At 40.2% G+C, this 21,153-nt stretch overlaps 1 protein-coding gene across 1 annotated transcript in view; it reads right to left on the reverse strand.

The window, feature by feature from the left end:
- The window catches only part of Kif24 (kinesin family member 24), a 43,668-nt gene extending 39,083 nt beyond the window's left edge, over positions 1-4,585 (reverse strand). The window contains 2 exon segments of the mRNA XM_028884027.2: positions 240-423; positions 3,953-4,585. Coding sequence (XP_028739860.1) covers positions 240-423; positions 3,953-4,566 — 798 coding nt within the window. The 5' untranslated portion in view covers positions 4,567-4,585.
- Positions 4,586-21,153: the final 16,568 nt, after the last annotated feature.

Here is a 21,153-nt window from a genome sequence, read left to right on the forward strand (position 1 = left end):
CGTAGAAATCAAGAACTACGCACAGTGGCACATGCCACTAATCCCAGCATTTGGGAAGTAGAGGCAGCTGGATCTCTTTGAGTTCTAGCTGAAGTGAGATCCTGTCTCCAAATAAACAAACATTGAAAAATCTATACCTGAACCAGAAACTGAATTTTAGAACAATCATTTAAACATAAAGCAGAAAACTGATATACTTGATAATATTAGGTTGAAACACAGTAAGTAAAAGATCTTACCTGAAGAATATATTGTGTGAGGTCAACTGCTTCTTTTTTTTCATGTACAAGCAGAGTTTCTTTATCTTCTACAGTAATAACATTAACTTCTCCACGACGTACTTCCCTTACACCTAACGGCCGTTTCCGAACACAAACTCTGATTTTCTCCATTTCAGTCCAAGGATTCTCTGAAGTGATCTGTCTGATATAAGTTTACAAATCAACTTTAATTTTTAACAGAAGGATTCAATTACTTAAATAGTCAAAGTATCAGCACATTTTGAGTATATTTAATATGATTATTTTGGGGGTTTTGTTTGGTTGGCTGGGTTGTTGTTTTTAAGACAGGGTTTCACTTTGTAGCTCAAGCTGGTCTAGAACTTGCTATGTAGCCCAGGCTGGCCCTAACTTTCTCCCCTAGCCTCCCAAGTGCTGGGACTGCAGGTGTGTACCATCAAACCCAAGTTTTGAGACAGGGTCTTGCTATGGTAGTGCAGGCTAGCTTGGAACTCCTGTTTCTCTTGCCCTCACCTCCTGTGTGCTGGGGTTATAGGCCTGCCACCATGCCAAGCTCACTTAAACAATCCCATATTAGATGTCAGCAGAGACAGTTTTTACTGGCAAACCTCTGGTTTTCATCTCTGACCAACACCATCTCACTCTTTGTCCTACCCCCCCACAAAAAAAAAAAAAAAAGAAAAAAGAAAAGAAAAGAGAAAAAGAAAGAAGAAAAGAAAGAAACAGGCTAGTGTCCAAGCTCTCGTTAGCTCTCGTGTGTTCGGCTTCTAAGCGTGGTCTCCTCGTGCTCTTTGTGCCCCCAAACTCCAGTTGGTCATTCATCAAAATCTATCCATATGCTGCTACTAAGACTCCAAGGCCTTCTCAAGACGCAAATTGCACACTTAACATTTTTCTTGTCCATTAATCTAAATTCTTTTTTGGTGTGTGTGTGTGTGTGTGTGTGTGTGTGTGTGTGTGTGTGTGTGTAGGCCAGGAAACATCCTTAGGTGTTGTTTCTCCTCAGGATCTGTCTGCCTTGTTTTTTGAGACAGAATTTTTCACTAGTGCAAGCATCAGGGATGTACCTGTCTCTATGCCTCAGTGCTGGATTACAAGCGTGAATCACCACACTGGCTTTAACACGTGTGCTGGAGATGGAACTTGTCCTTACGTTTGCATGGCACGCATCTTATCAACTGAGCTATCTTCCCAGGCCCCTGACTCTGTTTTTTGCCCCACTCTGATATGAACTCATTCATTAGAATATAACCGTGTATTTCTTCTCAGAACATTTTTATGACTGGTCCTGTCCACTACTACCTCAATGTCCTATTCAATACTTTCTTTCAGCTGATTTCAATACCCAGCATCTGAAGGACTACTCCTTGAGTCAGGGATACAAAACTAATGAGGTTTATTTGCTGAGCCTCATGTGGTATACATATCTAAGAACTATCCACTTACACAAAAACTTCTCTAAAACTAGGTTGTAAGAAAATAAGATCCATTTTCCCTCTTATTTTATTTTCATAAAAATCTTATTTTCATAAGGTTTCTGAAAACAGTTTTTTTAAAAATCAGGATTAAATAGTTTTGGTCTATGTAAAGGAATGCATTAGCAAGACAAATTGTTCCCTTCTTTACACTTTAAAATTTATTTGATAGCCCCTTACAAAAACTTGGAAAATAGATTTTACAAAAAAATCTAATACAAAATTATATAGTGATATAATTGCTTCATATAAATTCTGATTTTCTGAGCCTTCCAACTGGCTGGAAAATTATTTTTTTTGCCAGGATCTAAATTAGTTTTTACAACAAACAAACAAAATTTCTAATAAATCATAGTGCATGATTTTAAGACATCTTAAAGCATGTTTTATTATTTTAATTAAAATAGGAGACTAATACATCATTTGAGGCCTGACATTTGATGATGAGCATATGGGGATTTATTTTCTCTTATTTTGCATATGTGCTTAATTTTTTCACAAGAAAAATGAAACTATTTTAACCTATTATTTTTGAATCTACTTTTTGGTTTCATATTATCTGTTCCTTTATAAAATCTACTTTTTTGTTTTATGTTTTACTCTAATCCACTATTTTAACAGGATTTTGGGTCAAAATCTCCAGATGTTTAGCATTAATAACCTAATCATAAGAATCTATTCAAAGAGGACAGAAAAGGCTTGGTCTTTTTTATTTTTGCTAGGCTTGGAGACAAGTTCTCGCAATGTGGCGTGAGCATCCACAGTGTTAGGACTGCACATTACCACCAGGCCCAGCCCGTCATTCTTTAGAGCTGTGAGGGGATTCCAGGATGAGTCACATGAACAAAAAGCTTGAGGTTTGTGGTTTTTAAGTTCAAAAGGCAAAAAGGAAAGTGTGTTCTTTTCCTCGTGGGTACCTCTTGGTTTTGGAGATAGGGTCTTTCTATGTGGCCAAGGCTGGCTGGAGCTCCTCAGCCTCTTGTCTGTCTTGTGAGTGCTGGCTTGCTGGGTGCCCCCACCATGCCTGGCACAAATGGTTATGTTTGTCTGTCATCTCTTACCTACCATCTAAGAGCCTCCAGATAACTTAATTATCTTCATACCTAGAGTCAGACATCACAGCTATTACTTAATATTTGTAAGGTAAATATAATGGCAATATTTACACTGAAATATACATTCTAAGTCATGATGAGTTAAGCAGTGGGAAGTAGTATTTTTATAAATAATTCTAATTTATATTTTTCTGTGTTCAATAACAGATTAAAATAGTAAAAAGAGTTCACTCTTTCACCTTTCATATTTACAATCTATAGTTAAAGAAGAAAAATAGCACTAAGTCCTCTGTGCTCTGCTAGAACAAGAATTTCAAATTTCTATATAGTACTTTCACCTATAAAACGAAGTCACCTTGGAGTGGGAGAGATGGCGCAGTGGTTAAGAGCACTGGCTGCTCTATCAGAGGACCTAGGTTCAATTCCCTGCACCCATATGTGGCTCAGGAGTTATTTGCCTGTAACTTCACACCCAGAATATTTGACATGCTCTTCTGGCCTGCACGGGCACCAGACACACATGTAGTGCAGAGTCATACATGTAGGCAAAACATTCACACACATAAAATTTTGAAAACCTAAATCAACTAGTTTGGGAGAATAAAAAAAGTACTCTGGTACTTTAGCCAATATAAGACCAGATGTAAAAACTTTATCTTGGCACAGAAGGTGGTGGTACATGTCTTAATCCTAGCACTCAAAGCAGAGATAGGAAATCTTGGTGAGTTCGAGGCCAGCCTGGTCTACAGAGTGAGTTCCAGGACAGCCAGGGCTACACAGAGAAACCCTGTCTCAAAAACAAACAAACAAATCATGTGAATTGTGTGATTTTTTTTCCATTGTAGAGGGCCAGTTAATGACCTTGCTTTCGTGATATACTAGATCTATCATGTCACACTAGAGTAAGTAACAGAGCAGGTCTGCCAGAGGACGGACAGCAGACCCTAGAAAGTAGCAGCTGTTTGTCTGATGTACTTGAACAATATCAGCTTTTGGCTATCTGGAAAGTTCCAGTTCCTCATTATTCTATCTCTACCCGTTTACTTAAGTTATTAACACAAAACTTGTTCACTATCATTCATATGTTACAGTCATTTACTAGGAATAGAATACTTGCACTTCTCTAGTCACGAAGGAGAGATTTGTCTTTGCCTCTCCCAAAAATGTCAAAATAAATTATTACCTGCCACAAGAATGCGGGACTCCATAGTTATAGCCCGAAACATGAGAGACTCTTTGAATAACAGGAATATCACTATTTCCTAGTTTTGGAGAGAAGTAATTTGATGAAAAGAACGGAATGCTGGTTTCTGTTTGCATGTAAACACCAGCAGCAGAGGCATTCAGGGCTCTTAGTTTTGTCTGGTCCTGGGACTCGTCAGGTAGCATAGGTTCCAGCACGTTCAGGTAAGTGGCCTTCTGCTCCTCTACAGAGAAGTCTGATAAGTCACACATTTCATTGCTGGCCTTTCTGGCTTTGCTATCAGCAGGAGAATCAAAATGCAGTTGTCTTCGGGGGCCAGATCTGAATTCCTGAGGCTTGGTGTATAGGTTGCTTGTCTGAAGAGGATGCTCTGGGCTACTGAGGGCTTTATCTTCCTCTTGCATAATCTTAATGATTTTGATAAGTTGGAAAAGACGTTTGCGGTCGTTCATGTCATGGACTCCCAATCTGGAGTAGTCCTTCATTGTAACCTTTGCTAATTCATCTATTTTCTGGAGGCCAAGTGCAGTAAAATGAGGATAATACTGTGCAAGTTCAGCTTCACAAAGACATTCATATAACCAGGACGCCATTTTTGTGACTAGATTTATATATATGAACTCTGAAGAAAAAGAGAAAAAGAAGTCATCTATATGAAGTAAACAGAATATATTCCTTTACAAATTAAAAGGTAGACAAATACGCAGGAAAATGTTTATCATCTCAAGTTTCCTAGGCATGTTTCTTCTGAAATGATTAAACAGCAGTGTTTATAAGCAAAGCTGTTTTATATATAGCATATGAACAGTTGTATTTGTTCATCTGTTTAATAATGTTTCCTAATCATATATTTAAGTAAATATATGGACACAGACATAACATAAACAACTTACTTATTGCTTTGGAGTTCCTTCTAACTTTGCAGTGTCTGCTTTGAATGCAGGTAACACACTGCTGAAATCTTGTTCTCAACCACTGACTGGAGCAGGACTAATTTTAGATGTTCAACTCAATGTCAAGGCATGTTGCACAACTGTTTCCTATGATTAATGAGCAAGGCTAAGAAGTCTTTCAGAATAGAAAGCAGAATAAAGTAGCGACCACAAGGATAATGTGCTAACACAGCTCAGAGAAACTGCATTTTTATCTGCTGTGTATTGGTAAGTTAGATAGAAGTAAAAACAACCAATTCAGAATCAACTCATTCAGTATTTCACATAATTCTAAAAGGTAGTCACAGATGTCTACCTGAACAGAATATCAATCAAATAATTTTCCTAGGAAAATATTACTATAGTCACAACTTTGAATGACTACACAATAAAACACTTAAAACCGGAAATTTAATTAAACACTAACAGGTGAAGTAGTAATAATACAAAATCTTTTTCTATTATAAATCAGAATTCTGAGTAGTTCTCTATTATTCCTGTTAATCAAGCTCAAGTTCCTAAGATTAAAAATAACTTTAATTGCTTTTAAAATATGTAATCAATATTTTAAATGTGTGTGTATGTCTGTGTGTGTTGAGTGTACATGTGGGCGTGCATACACATGACTGCAGTGTCAGAAAAGGGTGTTGGATCCCCTGGTGCTGGAGTGCTAGAACTGGAAAAGGAGTCCTCCTTCTCAAAGAGCACAAACTGTTAGCCACTGACCTGTCTCCTCAGCCTCTGTTTCGGGGCGGGGGAGGGTTTCTCTGTGTAGCCTTAGCCATCCTGGAACTCTCTGTAGACCAGGCTGGTCTCAAACTCAGAGATCCACCTGCCTCTGCCTCTCGTGTGCTGGGATTAAAGGCAGCCACCATCCAGTCTGGGTTTTGTTTGTTTGTTTGTTTGTTTTTGTATAGACAGTATACCTGAGGCTGGTCTGGGGTTTACTACAGTCCAGGCTGGCCTCAAACTTGTGGTAATCCTCTTGCCTTGCCCTTCCAATCTCAGGATTACAAACAGGAACCACCATGCCTAGCTTTTTGTAAAAAATTGTAAATTATTATTTATTTTATATGTGTGAGCGTTTTCTCTGTATGTTTGTCTGTGCACCACCTGTGTCCACAAAGGCCAGAAGAGGGCAATGGATCCCTTGGGACTAAAAGTTACCGACTGGAGTTGTGAGCTGCCAGGTGGGTCTTGGAATTGAACTCAAGTCCTTCGCAAGGGTGGCCAGTGCTCTTCACTGTGGGACATCTCCCCAGCCCCTCATATTTTCTTTTTCAAAATGGTTTGATACTTCAGAGTTTTCAAAATTCAATTAATTATTGAAAAGTTGCTTTCATTTTAATTGATTTTTGTCCTTTCTCAGAGAAACAGCGCATGTGTATGTGTGCGTGAGCGTTAAGGACGGCATGACAAGGACAACCGAGGGGCCCCAAATAACTACATCTGGAGAAAATACTATTTAGGCAAAACACGACCAAAGAGTCTGGGTAACACATCCTAAACTGACACTGATATCGTCTACTAGTGATAGGTTTCCCTCTGCAAAAGCCCACAAAGTTTCACAGTCCTTCCCTCAAGAGTGAAGTATATTTCTTCCCCACATTGCATCTAGAATGGCTTTCTAATTTCTTTTGGGCAATAGAATACAGTGAAATAGACTGCCATGCCTAGGTCTAGAGACCCATCATAGCTTTTCCTGTTGGGAGCATTCTGCTGCCATGTGAAGAAGATTAGCCAACAGCCCAGGCTTAGACACTACTACTACTTTTATGGCCCAAACCAGATGTGCAAGAGAAGCCGTCCAGACCATCCCACTGGAGCGACGCCACTAGAGCAGTGGGTCTCAACCTTCCTGGTGCTGCGACCCTTTAACACAGTTCCTCATGTCGTGTAACTCCCAACCATACAATTATTTTCATTGCTACTTCATAACCTTAATTTTGCTGCTATGAATCGTAATGTAAATATTTGTGTTTTCCAATAGTTTTAGGTGACCCCGTAAAAAGTTGGTTTGACCTTCCCACAGCCACAGGAATGACTCCAGGTAAGATCAAGTAAAGAACTATTAACAAAGCTTGGCCCAAATAACCGACTCACAGAGCTTTAAGCAAATAAAAGGGCAATTGCTTTGAGCCACCAAGTTTGGGGCTAGATTGTTATATAACAATGATTACAATTTCACTTCTGAAACTTTGCCCTTTTTTGTTAAGATTTTATGTGCAAATTTAGGAGCTATTTTAGGTTCACAGAAAAACTGAGTAGAAAGTAGACTTGCCAAATAGCCTGTCTCACACATGTACTCTTTCCCTTACTACTAAACCCACATTGATAAAGAATCATTACCCAAAGTCTACAGCTTACACTGGAGTTCTTACCTAGAGCTACAGAACTTATGAAATTGGATAGACAGTTCATATATCCTCTATTTAAGTAAAACGTGGACTGGTTTGATTGCCCTAAAAATCCTGGGTTGTCTACTAACCCTTCTCATCCATCTATCCAATGGTAACTAATGACCTCTTTGTCTGAGAGGTGGGGTTGAGGCAGGGTCTCACTGTATAGCACTGGCTGTCCTGAGACCCACTATTGTAGATTAGGCTGGCCTTCAACTCATTGAGGCCTAACACTGCCTCCCCAAGTGCTGGGATTAAAGGTGTAAACCCCATACCTGTCCAATGACCTTTTTACTGCTTCCACAGTGGCTTTTCCAGAATGTTTCATAATTGGAAGCATGCAGAACGTCAGCTTTTAGATTGGCTTTTTCATTTCATAATTTAAATTTCCTCCAAGTCTTTTTATGGCTTGTTACCTCATTTCTTTCACTGCTGAAACCCATTTCCCATGTGAATGTGCCCTGGTTTATTTATTTGTTCACTTAATGAAGGGCATCTTAGAAGTTTACAGATTGGGCAATTATGAAAAAAGCTTCTATAAACACCTATGTAGTTTTTACATGGACATATCAAGGTGCATGATTACTGCATTGTATGATAAGACATGCTTAGTTTTCTAAGAAATGTCAACCTCCCTCCTAAAGTGGCTGTACTATCTCCATTCCTGTAAGCAATGACTGAGAATGCAGTTGCTTCTCATCATTTGTCATTATGTGCTACACTCATCCTTTCAAGACAGATCAAGAGCTTTTCCCCAAAATGAGATTTTCATCTCGAGATTTTTTTTCTATCATTTTACCCCAACACCTTATACAGTATCAAAACTAAACCATTAATCCCTTTATTACTGTTTTTTTTTTCCTCCCTAGAATACCTGGCTTTGCTAGAAGGAGAGGGAATACATGGTACTCTGTGCTTCGGTAACCATAAAGCAGCTATATTTATTGAGATTTAATGCATACGAGACACTGTTCTGGGCATTGTATCTCCATACAATCCTATAAAGGAGGTAAGTGTGTAACAAGTTACAATCACTCAGTGTTTCAGAAACTCACTGTTATCAGCTGTGAATTAGGAAGGCCATAGAAGCTAGGCATCTGAAATGCCAACACTGAGGCAAGGGGAATCATCCCGCAAGTTCAAAGCCAGCCTGGGCTCTGAGACCCTATTTTTGGTTTGTTTGTCTAAAGGGACATCTGGGACCTAGGGAGACAGCTCAGTCAGTCAAGTGTCTCACTTGATTGAAGAACCGAATTTGATCCCCTTAAAAAAAAAAAGCCAAGTGTGGTAGTGTTTGACTGTAATGTCAGTGCTGGGGAGGAAACAGGAGGCTCTCTGGAACTCACTGGCCAGCCAAACTGACTGAATCCAGATAAAAGATCCTGGGCCAGATGGAGCTCTGTCTCAAAAATGAAAGAAAAAGAAAAGTTGGAGAGCAACTGAGGGAGACACTCACTGTTGATGTGTATGTGCGCCTCCCTCCACCCCTCAATACATGTTTGGTAGTGTAGACCTGCAATCCACGCACTTGGGAGGCTGACATAGGGCTGCCTTGAGCTTGAGGTCGGTCCCAGCAACAAAGCTATGTAGAAAGGCTGAGGTCAGTTTGGACTACATAATGACACCGTGCCTCAAGACACTGAAGGAGAAAAAAAGCCAATAGAACCCCAACATTCTTCAGGTTGAATATGGAAATACCTGTAAGGGTTGTGGGGGAAGCTCAGTTTATATTGACTAACATGCATAAAACCCAGGTTTGCTCCCAGGCATTGCAAAACTCTAGGCACGGTAACATGTACCTATAATTCTAGCACTTGGAAGGCAGAGGCAAGAAGACAGAAGTTCAAGACATTCTTGGTTACAGAGCAAGTCTGAGGCCTGCCTGAGTGACAGACAAACAAGCCCAGCATAATGGCTGGGACACATTCAGTGTTCCATATTTAATAAGTGCTGGCAGTTATCACCATTGCTGTTGTTATTTCTGCCTCTCTCCTATCCTCACCACCTAGCACAGAACCAAGAACAGAACTTACTCTACCTTCGGAGTTTCGGTTTAAGCAAATTCTAAGCAGCTGTACTCTCTAGTTGGCTCAGCTTACCCACGGGAACAGACTGTAAGTGCTATGCACAAGCTGTGCAAGAGTCTGTGTTTTTGCACACCAATTCCCTTGGTGCCATACCAAACATTTTTCAATTCTGATAACCACAGCCTCCACTGCATTCCTAATAAGTAAACGAGACTAAAATATTAATTTTGAAAGCCTTGAATAACCTATAATATCACGGGAAGAGAAAATGTAATAATTTTTTAAAATAGCGGTAATCTGAACATACAGATAAAGTAGCCACGGTCATGGGTCTAACACAGCGCAGCCATCCCACCTTTCTGGGCACTACAGTTGGCCGACATTCCTTTTTTTTCAAACTCAACATGCTTCTCCATAATCACAGTCCATTTTACAAAGGTTTATCCCCTCCTTTAACTCCTGACATAAGTATCAGACTCACTCCTGCAACTTCAAACAAAAAACATTTGAACTACCACTGAGACACAAAAAACCAAAATAAACACCCAGGTTTGGGGGACAGATACATTGAAAATTTTGCTCAGATGATAATTTTACTTTACTGATCTATCTCTGTCAAAAAGACAAATGTAAAGGCTGTGGAGGGATATCAGCAGTAGGGTGCATGCTTAGTGTGAGCAAGGCCCTGGGCTCTGGAGGTAACTGTTCAGAAGTTAAGAGTGATTGCTATTCAGGCAATTAAGTTCAGAGGCCTGGAGTTCAGATCCCAGCCCCACATAACAAACTGGGCAACCTGCAAATGCCTATAATTCCAGTTCTGAGGCATCTGATGTCTTCTGGCCTCTGTTCACCACAGGTACACGCATATACACAAATATGCACACATATCACAATATGTGCACATAGAAGTAAACTATTACATAGCAATAAGTGTTGGTAGCTACTGTCTTTTCTAATGTGATTTGTACATATCACTCACACAGATGCACACATACATATAAAATAAATTTTTATAGCTGGGTGCTGGTGGCACATGCCTTTAATCCCAGCACTCTGGAGGCAGAGGCAGGCAGATCTCTGTGAGTTTGAGGCCAGCCTGGTCTATAGAGCTAGTTCCATGACAACCGAGGCTATACAAAGAAACAATGTCTTGAAAAACAAACAATAAACACAAATTTTTGTAAGCAAATTTACTACCCAGCAATTCTAACTCCAGAAACATCCTACAGCTACTGTGTACAAATATAAAATGACAGAAGTACAAAGTCATTATATCACTGTTGGTAATAGCAAAGGAACGGAGACTCGTTAAATAAATTACAGTTGTCTTTCAAGTGGAATAATACTATGAAGCAATTAGAAAACTTAACTAAATTCTCCAATATTTACTGAAGAAAAAGAAAGCTTTCCAATATATAGCTAAATGAATAAAGCAAGGTACAGAATAGTTCATAAAGGCATCATTTGTTAAAGAGAAAGTTAATTGATCCAAAACAACACTCTATCTTTGCTCATGGGGCATAAATATCCTTGGCAGGTTGCATGAGTAATGGCCGTAGTCTCTTGCCGGGAGGGAATGGGTAGTACTAGTGGGCAATCAAGAGAAGTAGACTATTAGATAGCAATAAATGTTGGGAGCTATTGTCTTTCCTATTGTGATTTGAATTCCACTGATGTCTCCATTACCCAATAAGACCTAGAACACTGTTGTGCTTGTGCTTAATTCTGAAACTATTTAAAAAATTTTAGCTGGGCGGCGGTGGTGGTGCACGCCTTTAATCAAGTGGCAGAGGCAGGCGGATCTTTGTGAGTTCGAAGCCAGCCTGGGCTACAGAGTGAGTTCCAGGAAAGGCGCAAAGCTATACAGAGACCCTGTCTCAAAAAAAAAAAAAAAAAAAAAAAAAAATTATGTGCATTACTATTTTGCTGCATGTATATCTGTGCATCATATATGTGTTGTTCCTGGTGCCCTCAGAGTTCAAAAAAGGTCATCAGATCCCAGGAACTGGAGTTACAGACAGTTGTGAGCCACCACATGGGTGCTGGAAACTGAACCTGGGTCCTCCCAAGAGCAGCAAATGTTCTTTAATCACTGAGGTGTCTCTCTAGCTCCATGATGCCATTACCAATTTTTAAAAAAAACACAAAAACAACCCATTTCAGAGCTGGATAGATGGCTCAGTGGGTAATGTGCTTGCCGCACAAGCATGGAGACTTGAGTTTGGATCTCCAGCACCCCCCACATAAAGACTAAGTGTGACACAACATGTCAGTAATGCCTGGGACAAAGACAGAAGGATCCTCAACACTTGTTCACCAGCAGTCTAAGCAGGCTCAAGTCTGTCTCAAAAAATAAGGTGGAGAGTTGACAACATGGTTCATTGGGTAACAGAGCTTGCTGCACAGCCTAACAACTTGAGTTTGATCTCCAGGACCCACCCGGTAAGAGGAAGAGAATCAATCCCAGTAAGTTGTCCTCTGATTTCCATGCATACGCTGTGCAACACCTGTCTACATGCAAAATAAATTAAAATGTAATAAAAATATAGACTAAAATGTAAAGGCAGAGAACATTCTTATTTTAAGATGTTAAATAAGGTGAATCTTCATTTTAAATTCTGTCAATAAACCAAAGAGTACTAACTAATACAGATTACTAAATTAGGAGGCAAAAACCCCAGCATCTAGTTCAGCTCTGCTAAGAATCTGAGAAGCAGATGTTATTTAACAAGGATAGAGCTTGGGTTGTGTTTTGTTTTAGAGCTTTCTGCAATCTTAGAGATCAAACCAGAACTTTATAGGGCCTTATCAATGCTAGGCAAGGACTCTGACACTGAGCTACCCCGAGGCCCTCTTAACTTTTTTTGTTTTTGTTTGTGTTTTGAGACAGGGTTTCTCTGTGTAACAGCCCTGGCTGTCCTGGAACTCACTTTGTAGAGCAGGCTGAACTCTAACTCAAGAGATCCACCTGCCTCTGCCTCCCAAGTGCTGGGATCAAAGGTATATGCCACCATGCCCAGCTCATTAACTTTTTACATTTAAAACCAGACTAAAAACTACAACACATCATGAAATTAGGTATGCTAATATATTCCATAAACTTATTAAAATGTATTTGTGATAGATTCTGTAGAATATGTATAATCTACTAAGTGCCTGGTATAAAACAGACACAGTGAGCATCTACAGCATTTTTAAAAAAATCATAAAAATTCAAATATCACAAAATACATAGTATAAGCCAGTGGTGGTGGTGTACACCTTTAATCCCAGCACTCAGGAGGCAGAGGCAAGTGGATCTCTGTGAGTTCAAGCCCAGCCTGGTCTAAAACGATAGCTAGGACTGTTACACAGAGAAACCTGGTCTCAAAAAACCAAAAAAGGCTGGGGCGATGGTGGGGCACGCCTTTAACCTCAGCACTGGGGAGGCAGAGCCAGGTGGATCTCTGTGAGTTCGAGGCCAGCCTGGTCTACAGAGTGAGATCCAGGACAGGCACCAAAACTACACAGAGAAACCCTGTCTTGAAAAAATGAGGAAAAAAAAAAAAAAACTTTTTACAAAAATACATTTTGTTCAAATCAGAATCCAAACAAGTTCCACACACTTGACTGTTATGCTTAAGTTTTTTCTTGCAAAGCAGTCCCATGTCCCCTCCCCAACACAACCTTTATCTCCTTTTCTTTTTGTTCCTCTGACTTCTTATAGAAAGACGAAATAAGTATGTTCCAAGCGTGGAGCTTAATACTAAAGAAATCACTCACTGCTTATTTGAAATTCAAATTGAATCTTATTTGGTCTAAATCTGGCAACTCTACATTAGAAGCAGCATCTACATTTCTGCAAAATGTTGTGTTGGTGTTATTTAGCGCGTTTCATGCACATCCAGTCAGAATATACACAGATGTCTGCGAGGACTGCAGCCCGATCCCCTTGCTGACAGGGTCTCTCTTTACATTTGTCCAGTAGTTTCATTCATTGATGATCAATACCTCCTCACTTATTTCATTAGGAGTTGCAAATTGGTGATTTTCTGATCCTCTCCTTCTTTAAGGAAATCCCCTTAGAAAACCTTTCTGGGAACTAGAGATGGCTCAGTAGTTCAGTGTACTTCTGCTCTCGCAGAGAATTTGATTGCATTCCTAGGCATAAACATGGTGGCTCCTAACTGACAATAATTCCAGTTCCATTGGATCCGATACCCTATTCTGGCTCCAACAGCACCAAGCACATAAGCGGTACACAGACATACATGCAAGCACTTAAACATACAAGAACTTTAAAAAGAGCCAGGAGGTGTTGGTGCACTCCTTTAATCCCAGCACTTGGGAGTTCAAGGCCAGCCGGGACTACAAAGGGAGTTCCAGGACAGCCAGGGCTGTTACACAGAGAAAAAACAAAAAACAAAAAATGAAAACTTTCTGCTTTCTGTCAACAATTAGGGCTATTTGATTACTCAAAATAGAATTTTTACATGAAGGCAAGTATAAATGACTTTTTTTTTCTTTAAATTTTCAATTCATAAAGAATGCCCTACTTATTTTAAACGGTTATCAGGTGACTTATTTCAGGATTTTAATGGGATTTTTTTTCATCATACCCATGATTAATTCTAGCATTTTTTTTAATATTCCATGTTTTTCATTCAATTGCCTTAAGCCTTTGATAGCTTCATCATGCATATTTTCCAACCTGAAAATAAGCTTTCCTTCAATAAACACATGGCTGTTATAATTAGCTACCACAGACCTAAATTTAGGTGAAGGTTATACATTTCCAGTTAAGTACAAAGGGCCTGGAGACACAAGGGGGTGGGAAGGGGAAGGAAAGAGTAACTTGTTCTGTGGAGACCTGCAGAGCTCCAAACACCCCTAAGTAACTACTCTAGAGCCGTTGCTACGCGCTCCATACACTCAGCCATCTCTCTAGGCCCTCCACGTTACCTCTAAAATATAGCTGTGACTTCTAGAAATTTTATGAAGGAATTTAAACTACTAAGAGAATCCAGGATGAGACCAGCTGGTGGTGACGCGCACCTTCAATCCCAGCACTCAGGAGGCAGAGGCAGGCAGATCTCTTGAGTTGAGGCCAGCCTGGTCTACAAAATTAGTTCCAGGATAGCTAGGGCTACATAGAGAAACCCTGTCTTGAAAAAATAAACCAAACCAACCAAACAAACAAACAAAAAGGAGACTACATGATGAGAATTTTGAAAGCTAAACTAATTATCATTTTACTTATTATCCACCTCCGTACACACCGGAATTAAGAATTTACCTTTAAGGGGGCTGAAGAGATGGCTCAGTAGTTAAGAGCACTTACAGCTCTTGCAAAGGAGCAGGGTTCAGTTCCCAGAACCCACACGGTGGCCTAAGACCATGTGTAACTCTTGTTCAACGCCTTCTTCTGGCCTCCAAGGGCACCTGCATGAATATGGTGCACATAAACTCACATAGGCACACATATATACACATAAATTATAAAAATAAATAATTTCTTGTGTGTATTTTGAGATAGGGTCTATGCAGTTATGGCTGTTCTAGAACTTGCTATGTAGTCCAGGTTGGCTTACTCTGCTGAGATTAAAAGTGTACACCACCACAACTGGCCTAATAAATTTTTTTTAAATATATTTTTATGTGCATTTGTATTTTTGCCATGGGTGTCAGGGTCCCTTGAAACTGGAGTTACAGACAGGTGTGAGCTGCCATGTGGGTGCTGGGAATTGAACTCTGGTCCTCTGGAAGAGCAGTCAGTGCTCTTAACCTCTGAGCCATCTCTCCAGCCCCAATAAATTGTTTTTAAAAAGAATTTATCTTGAAAACCCCCCCCCCAAAAAAAAGGAATTTATTATTAAGGCTGGGAAGATGACTCAGTGGACTCTCATGGCCCATATACTTAAGTTTAAACCAGAGTTCAGATCCCCAGGACCAATTTAAAAGTTGATAGGTATTGGGCTGGAGAGATGGCTCAGAGATTAAGAGCACTGACGGGCTGGGCGGTGGTGGTGCACACCTTTAATCCCAGCACTGAGGAGACAGAGGCAGGTGGATCTCTGTGAGTTCGAGGCCAGCCTGGTCTGCAGAGCGAGATCCAGGAAAGGCGCAAAGCAACCCTGTCTTGAGAAACCAAAAAAACGAAAAAAGCACTGACTGATCTTCTAGCGGTCCTGAGTTCAGTTTCCAACAACCACATGGTGGCTCACAGCCATCTGTAATGAGATCTCTTCTGGTATACGAACAAACACACAGGTAGAACACTGTGTACATTTAAAAAAAAACTGGGGCCGGGCGGTGGTGGCGCACGCCTTTAATCCCAGCACTCGGGAGGCAGAGCCAGGCGGATCTCTGTGAGTTCGAGGCCAGCCTGGGCTACCAAGTGAGCTCCAGGAAAGGCGCAAAGCTACACAGAGAAACCCTGTCTCGAAAAACCAAAAAAAAAAAAAAAAAAAAAGAAAAAAAAACTGGGTAGATGTGTCAGCTGATAGTCATCCCAGCCCTCCAGAGACAAAACCAGGTAATCTCTGAGAGAAGCTGGTTCCCTAAAACTACCTGAATCAGCAAGCTCTCGTTCAGCTGAGAGACTCTGACTCAATAAACAAAGTAGAGAGTAATCAAGGAAGACACCCAACATCCACTTCTGGCCTCTTCATGCACACGCACACACATGTGCACACACATCTGCCCACACACATGCAATAAAATAAAATAGTCTTATTACACCTTAACCTAAGGATGTGAATGGAGTTCCTTGACATAAAGGTAAAAGGATAAAATAACCAATAAGAATCAAAACAATTGGTTAAGTACAATACAAGACAAACTTTTTTTTTTTGGGGGGGGGGTTCGAGACAGAGTTTCTCTGTGTAACAGTCCTGGCTGTCTTGGAACTCACTCTGTAGACCAGGCTGGACTTGAACTCACACAGATCTGCCTGCCTCTGCCTCCTGAGTGCTGGGATTAAAAGTGTGTGTCACTACGACCTGATCTCATCCTGTATTCTCTTAATAGTTTAAATTCCTTCATAAAATGTCTAGAAGTCACAGCTATATTTTTAGAGGTAACACTGAGGGGCTAGAGAGATGGCCTGGCCTATAAGACAAACTTTTAATAAGTTAAATATTTTAGAATATAGAGATGATGGAGAACACCTTTAAACCCAGCCAGGCAGAAACATATGGATCTTTGTGGATTCCAGGCCAGCCAAAGTCACATAGTGGAATCCTTCTTAAATCACTAAAAAAAAAAAATATTTTAGGAGGTTTGTCTGATCTCAAACACCCTCGACAAAAAGTAGGTCAAAAAGATTCTAAGAAAAATGACCAATAGGTAAAGGAAGTTGGGTGTTAAAGTTGACGACTGTTGATGTGGTTTTGTGTTTATACATTCAATAATGTTACTGGATCACCAGAGCAAAGAAGACAAGTTATTTGTGCTGCTGCTCTTCCTCCCTTTTGTACCCATGGCAAAAATCCAAATAATCTATTTTGATGTTCTTTCTTATTGTGTGCCATGAAACTGCCCAGAATCTCTCTTCTGGCTTGTATATGTGACAGCATATAATTCCATAAGCTATACGACAGCTCTATTCCCCTGTGAAACCACAATTCAGATACAGACCCACTACCCTCAAAAGACTCCAAATGCCTGTTTGCATGCCTCCTTTCCTCTGCTGCTGGTGAAGATTACCACTGACCTACTTCCTGGCTTTATGTATTACTTATATTTCCTAAATTTTACCTAAGTGGAATTATATTCTCTTATTTCTAGTGTCTTCCATTTACCATAAAGATTTTGAGATTTATCTGCAATGCTATCACTATCCCTTCCTTCTACTGGAGAGGAGAAAGATCCACACTGAACCTGTGTGTTGGCCAGAGTAACAAGTGACTTCCAAGATTGGAACTGAAGTCTTCTCATGTCTGACTCTTGTTCTTTCCACTACCTCTGACAGGTCCAGGCACTTCCCCCTTAGCTGACCCCTACTGCATGGAGTAGCTCACAGCTGTCACTACCAGAAAAACGAACTGCAAATTAGTGAACCCCAGGGTGAGGGAGGATGGTGGGCAGATTTTTTACATACTGGCTGTCCTGGTATTCAATAGCACAGATATTCAGAGCTATCCTTTGTGGTAAGCCTGGAGACTGCTAGCTCTCAGCTGTTGAGGTAACAATCAGAAATAGTTTTGGTATGCCAACAGCAAATTATCCTTTAAAAAAATCAAGAAAGCAATTACATTAACTGTAGCTACAAAAAAAAAAAAAAAAAAAAAAAGGAGAGAAGAAAGAAGATATCTAGGAACTTTAACTCCAACATTCTAGGGGCAGATGCTGGAGGATCTTTGTGAGTTACAGTTCCAGGTCAGTACCTGGTCTACATATCAAGTTCCAGGACAGCCAGGGCTACATAGAGAGACCTATCTGAAAAAAGAAAGAAAGAAATGAAGGGAGGGATGAAGGGAGGAAGGAAGGTGTGGTGATATATTGTGTCCCCCAATATACTGTTTACCTGAGGATCAGAGGGAAAAGCCAGCCACTCTATTAACATACAAGTCAGGCAATGGTAGCATATGCCTTTAATCCTATCACTTGGGAGGCAGGGATCTGTCTGGATCTCTATGAGTTCAAGGCCACACTGGGAACATAACCAGGCATGGTGATACATGCCTTTAATCCTAGCACTAACCACAGAGGTATGGAGGTCTGTACAGGCAGACAGGAAGTGACAGAGCTGAGCAGGAAGAGGAAGTGATGTAGCTGGGTTGAGAGAGCAAATGAGAGAACAGAACAGAAAGGTATATAGGTGTGGGTAGACAGGAAGCAGCTCACTTTGAAAGCTGCAGAGTTGGTGAGGTGAGGTCAGCTGTGGCTTTTCCTATTCCTCTGATCTCTCAGGTTTTCGCCCCTATATCTGGCTCCGAGTTTTGTATTTAATAAGACCATTTAGCAATTCATCTACAGGAAGGAAGGAAGAAAAAAAGAGAGAAAGGAAGGAAGGAAGAAAAGATCTCCACAATGAAAACTATTAAAACATTGATGGAAGAAATTGAAGAGATCACTAAAAACTGGAAAGACTTTCCATGGACTTCTCAGAAGAAGCAACACTGTTAAAACATATAACCCAAAGCAAAGAGTCAATACCAAAATAAAGAAACAAATCCCTATTAAAAAAAAAAAAAAACCAAGCCCAGATGGTCTTCAAACTAGAAAACCTACTTCCTGTTAGAAATAAGTTTGGGGTTGCAAATAAAGGCCACGACACCAATTGAATTGTCTGGACAAAGTACAACTTTACTTGTACTCTGGATCAAGCCGGTGCACTGCTCGTAAAGAAGAGCATGCACGCCAGGGCAGGAGGTGCATCTGCTTTTTTTTTTTTTTTTTTGGTTTTTTTTTTTTGGTTTTTTTTCGAGACAGGGTTTCTCTGTGTAGCTTTGCGCCTTTCCTGGAACTCGCTTTGGAGACCAGGCTGGCCTCGAACTCACAGAGATCCGCCTGGCTCTGCCTCCCGAGTGCTGGGATTAAAGGCGTGCGCCACCACCGCCCGGCTACTTTTTTTGTTTCGTTTTTTTCTAAGACAGGGTTTCTCTGTATAGTCTTGGCTGTCCTGGAACTTGCTCTGGAGACTAGCCTGGTCTTGAACTCATAGAGATCTGCCTGCCTCTGCCTCCCAAGTGCTGGGATTAAAGGTGTGTGCCACCACTGCCTGGCACACACCTGGTTTTTATCCTAACATAGGTAGTGACTGTGTCTTTTCCTCGTTGGCTGGGGCCTGATCTCACAGTCTTTCTCAATTAGTTAGCTTTAAAAGAATTGGCATAAAGGAAATGAAGGAAAAAGGGATGGGGAAGGCCACTTAAATCATTCAAATTCCAAGACTGTAACAGGGCCTTTGTGTAAACAAAAGCTTAGCTGCTGCTGCTGGTGGTGGTAGGGGATTTAAAACATTTGTATACAGTTTTAAAAGGTAGGGAAGATCAAAAGATTTGAATTTGTTGTCAAACAAAACAAAACAAACAAACGAAAACACTCTACAGTGTTTAACAGGAAAATTAATACTTAATGTTTCTTATGCTCCCAAGTGCTGGGCTTACAAATGTGCAACCAGGTCTAGCCAGAGCCATTATTTTACAATTATATAATATGAAGACTAAACAAAGATTTTCTATACTGTGGAAATTTTACTTTTTCTTTGTTAGGACTTTGGAAACAAGTTGAAATGATTATATTGTTTTTCATACCTGTTTTTAAATGACAGCTGCTAGTAAAAAAGAAGACATTTCTGAGCATTTATACCAATAAAACTTATGGCAATCTAAAGCCGGGCGGTGGTGGCGCACGCCTTTAATCCCAGCACTCGGGAGGCAGAGCCAGGCGGATCTCTGTGAGTTCGAGGCCAGCCTGGGCTACCAAGTGAGTCCCAGGAAAGGCGCAAAGCTACACAGAGAAACCCTGTCTTGAAAAACCAAAAAAAAAAAAAAAAAAAAAAAAAAAAAAAAAAAAAAAAAAAAAAAAAAAAAAAAAAAAAACTTATGGCAATCTAAAAAGAAAAAAAAAAGTCTGTGAAACAAATGCATATATACTTAATGACTCAGAAAAGGTCATCTGTTCAAAGCCGCCCAGGGGCAGGCAGGATGGATTTCTGCTAAGAGTTTTTTTAGGTTTATCTGCCTTTAGATGGGGACAAGTCAGTAAGTGTGAGGAACCCTACAGTGAGTCTCAGACTCTAATGTTGCCTGCTTGTGTGTATGTATCAACACACATCACACACACACACACACACACACACACACACACACAATTAAAGCAGATACAATATAAATTCAACATTCTCCATTACTTTTCATAAAAAAAAAATTTCTGTACTTTAGGTCAGGTATTAGATCCCCAAGAACACACAGAAATTCCATATTCCAAGAGGCAAATGAAAAGTTAAATAATACAGTATATACTTTCCCCTCAGGAGAACCAGTTACTTTAAACTCCAGGGGTCATCCTATCTATAGATGACTGAGCTTTACAGAGGACAAAGGACGGGGACACCTGTTTAAAGCACAGCTGCAGAGGAACTAGAACAGATGGGACTCGATGGAATTCCTAAGGCCAGGCGTGGATTTCTGGACACTAATCTGTGAGTCACATTACTGTCATGTTACTTAAAAAAAATACTTTGAGATAATTTCTATTTGTAACTGAAAAAAAAAAGTTCATTTACATTTAACTATAAATACTCTGTGATGTGCTTCAAGACCCACCCTTAACAGGCTTATTAAGCTTTTAAGTTTGGTGGTAATTACCTAAAAATAAACATAACAAAATTGCTGAGCCCAGTCATCTTAAGCCAACACAGGTGTATTAGTCTCTGAATACAAATTCTAAATGCGCTCCCAGGGACAGGTAATAACCAATGCTGGGTTTAGATTCAGTGGTTTATTTTTAAAATTCTGGTCTAATCCAGTCTCAGAAAGTTGTCATGTAAAAGATTTTTGCTAGTTTGCAGCCATAAAACCCTGTCAACAAACCATATCTCATGTGTTTACCTGGAAAAATAATGGCTACAATCAGTCTTTATAAATTTCCAAGCTGGCACAACACCTTTTGTCCCAGCACTCAGGAGACAGAGGCAGGAGAATCTCTGAGTTCAAGGCTAGCCTGGTCTACAGAGTGAGTTCTAGGACAGCCAGGGCTACACAGAGAAAGCATCTTGGAGAACCACCACTGCTACAACTGTTCCTGCCAATATTACTACTGCTGCTGCTGCTGCTGCTATTACTACTACTAAAACTGTTTATGTTTGGCATGTAGCTCAGTAGTAAAGCATTTGC

The sequence above is a fragment of the Peromyscus leucopus genome, chromosome 2, assembly GCF_004664715.2.
Source record: "Peromyscus leucopus breed LL Stock chromosome 2, UCI_PerLeu_2.1, whole genome shotgun sequence".
Lineage (NCBI taxonomy): Eukaryota > Metazoa > Chordata > Mammalia > Rodentia > Cricetidae > Peromyscus > Peromyscus leucopus.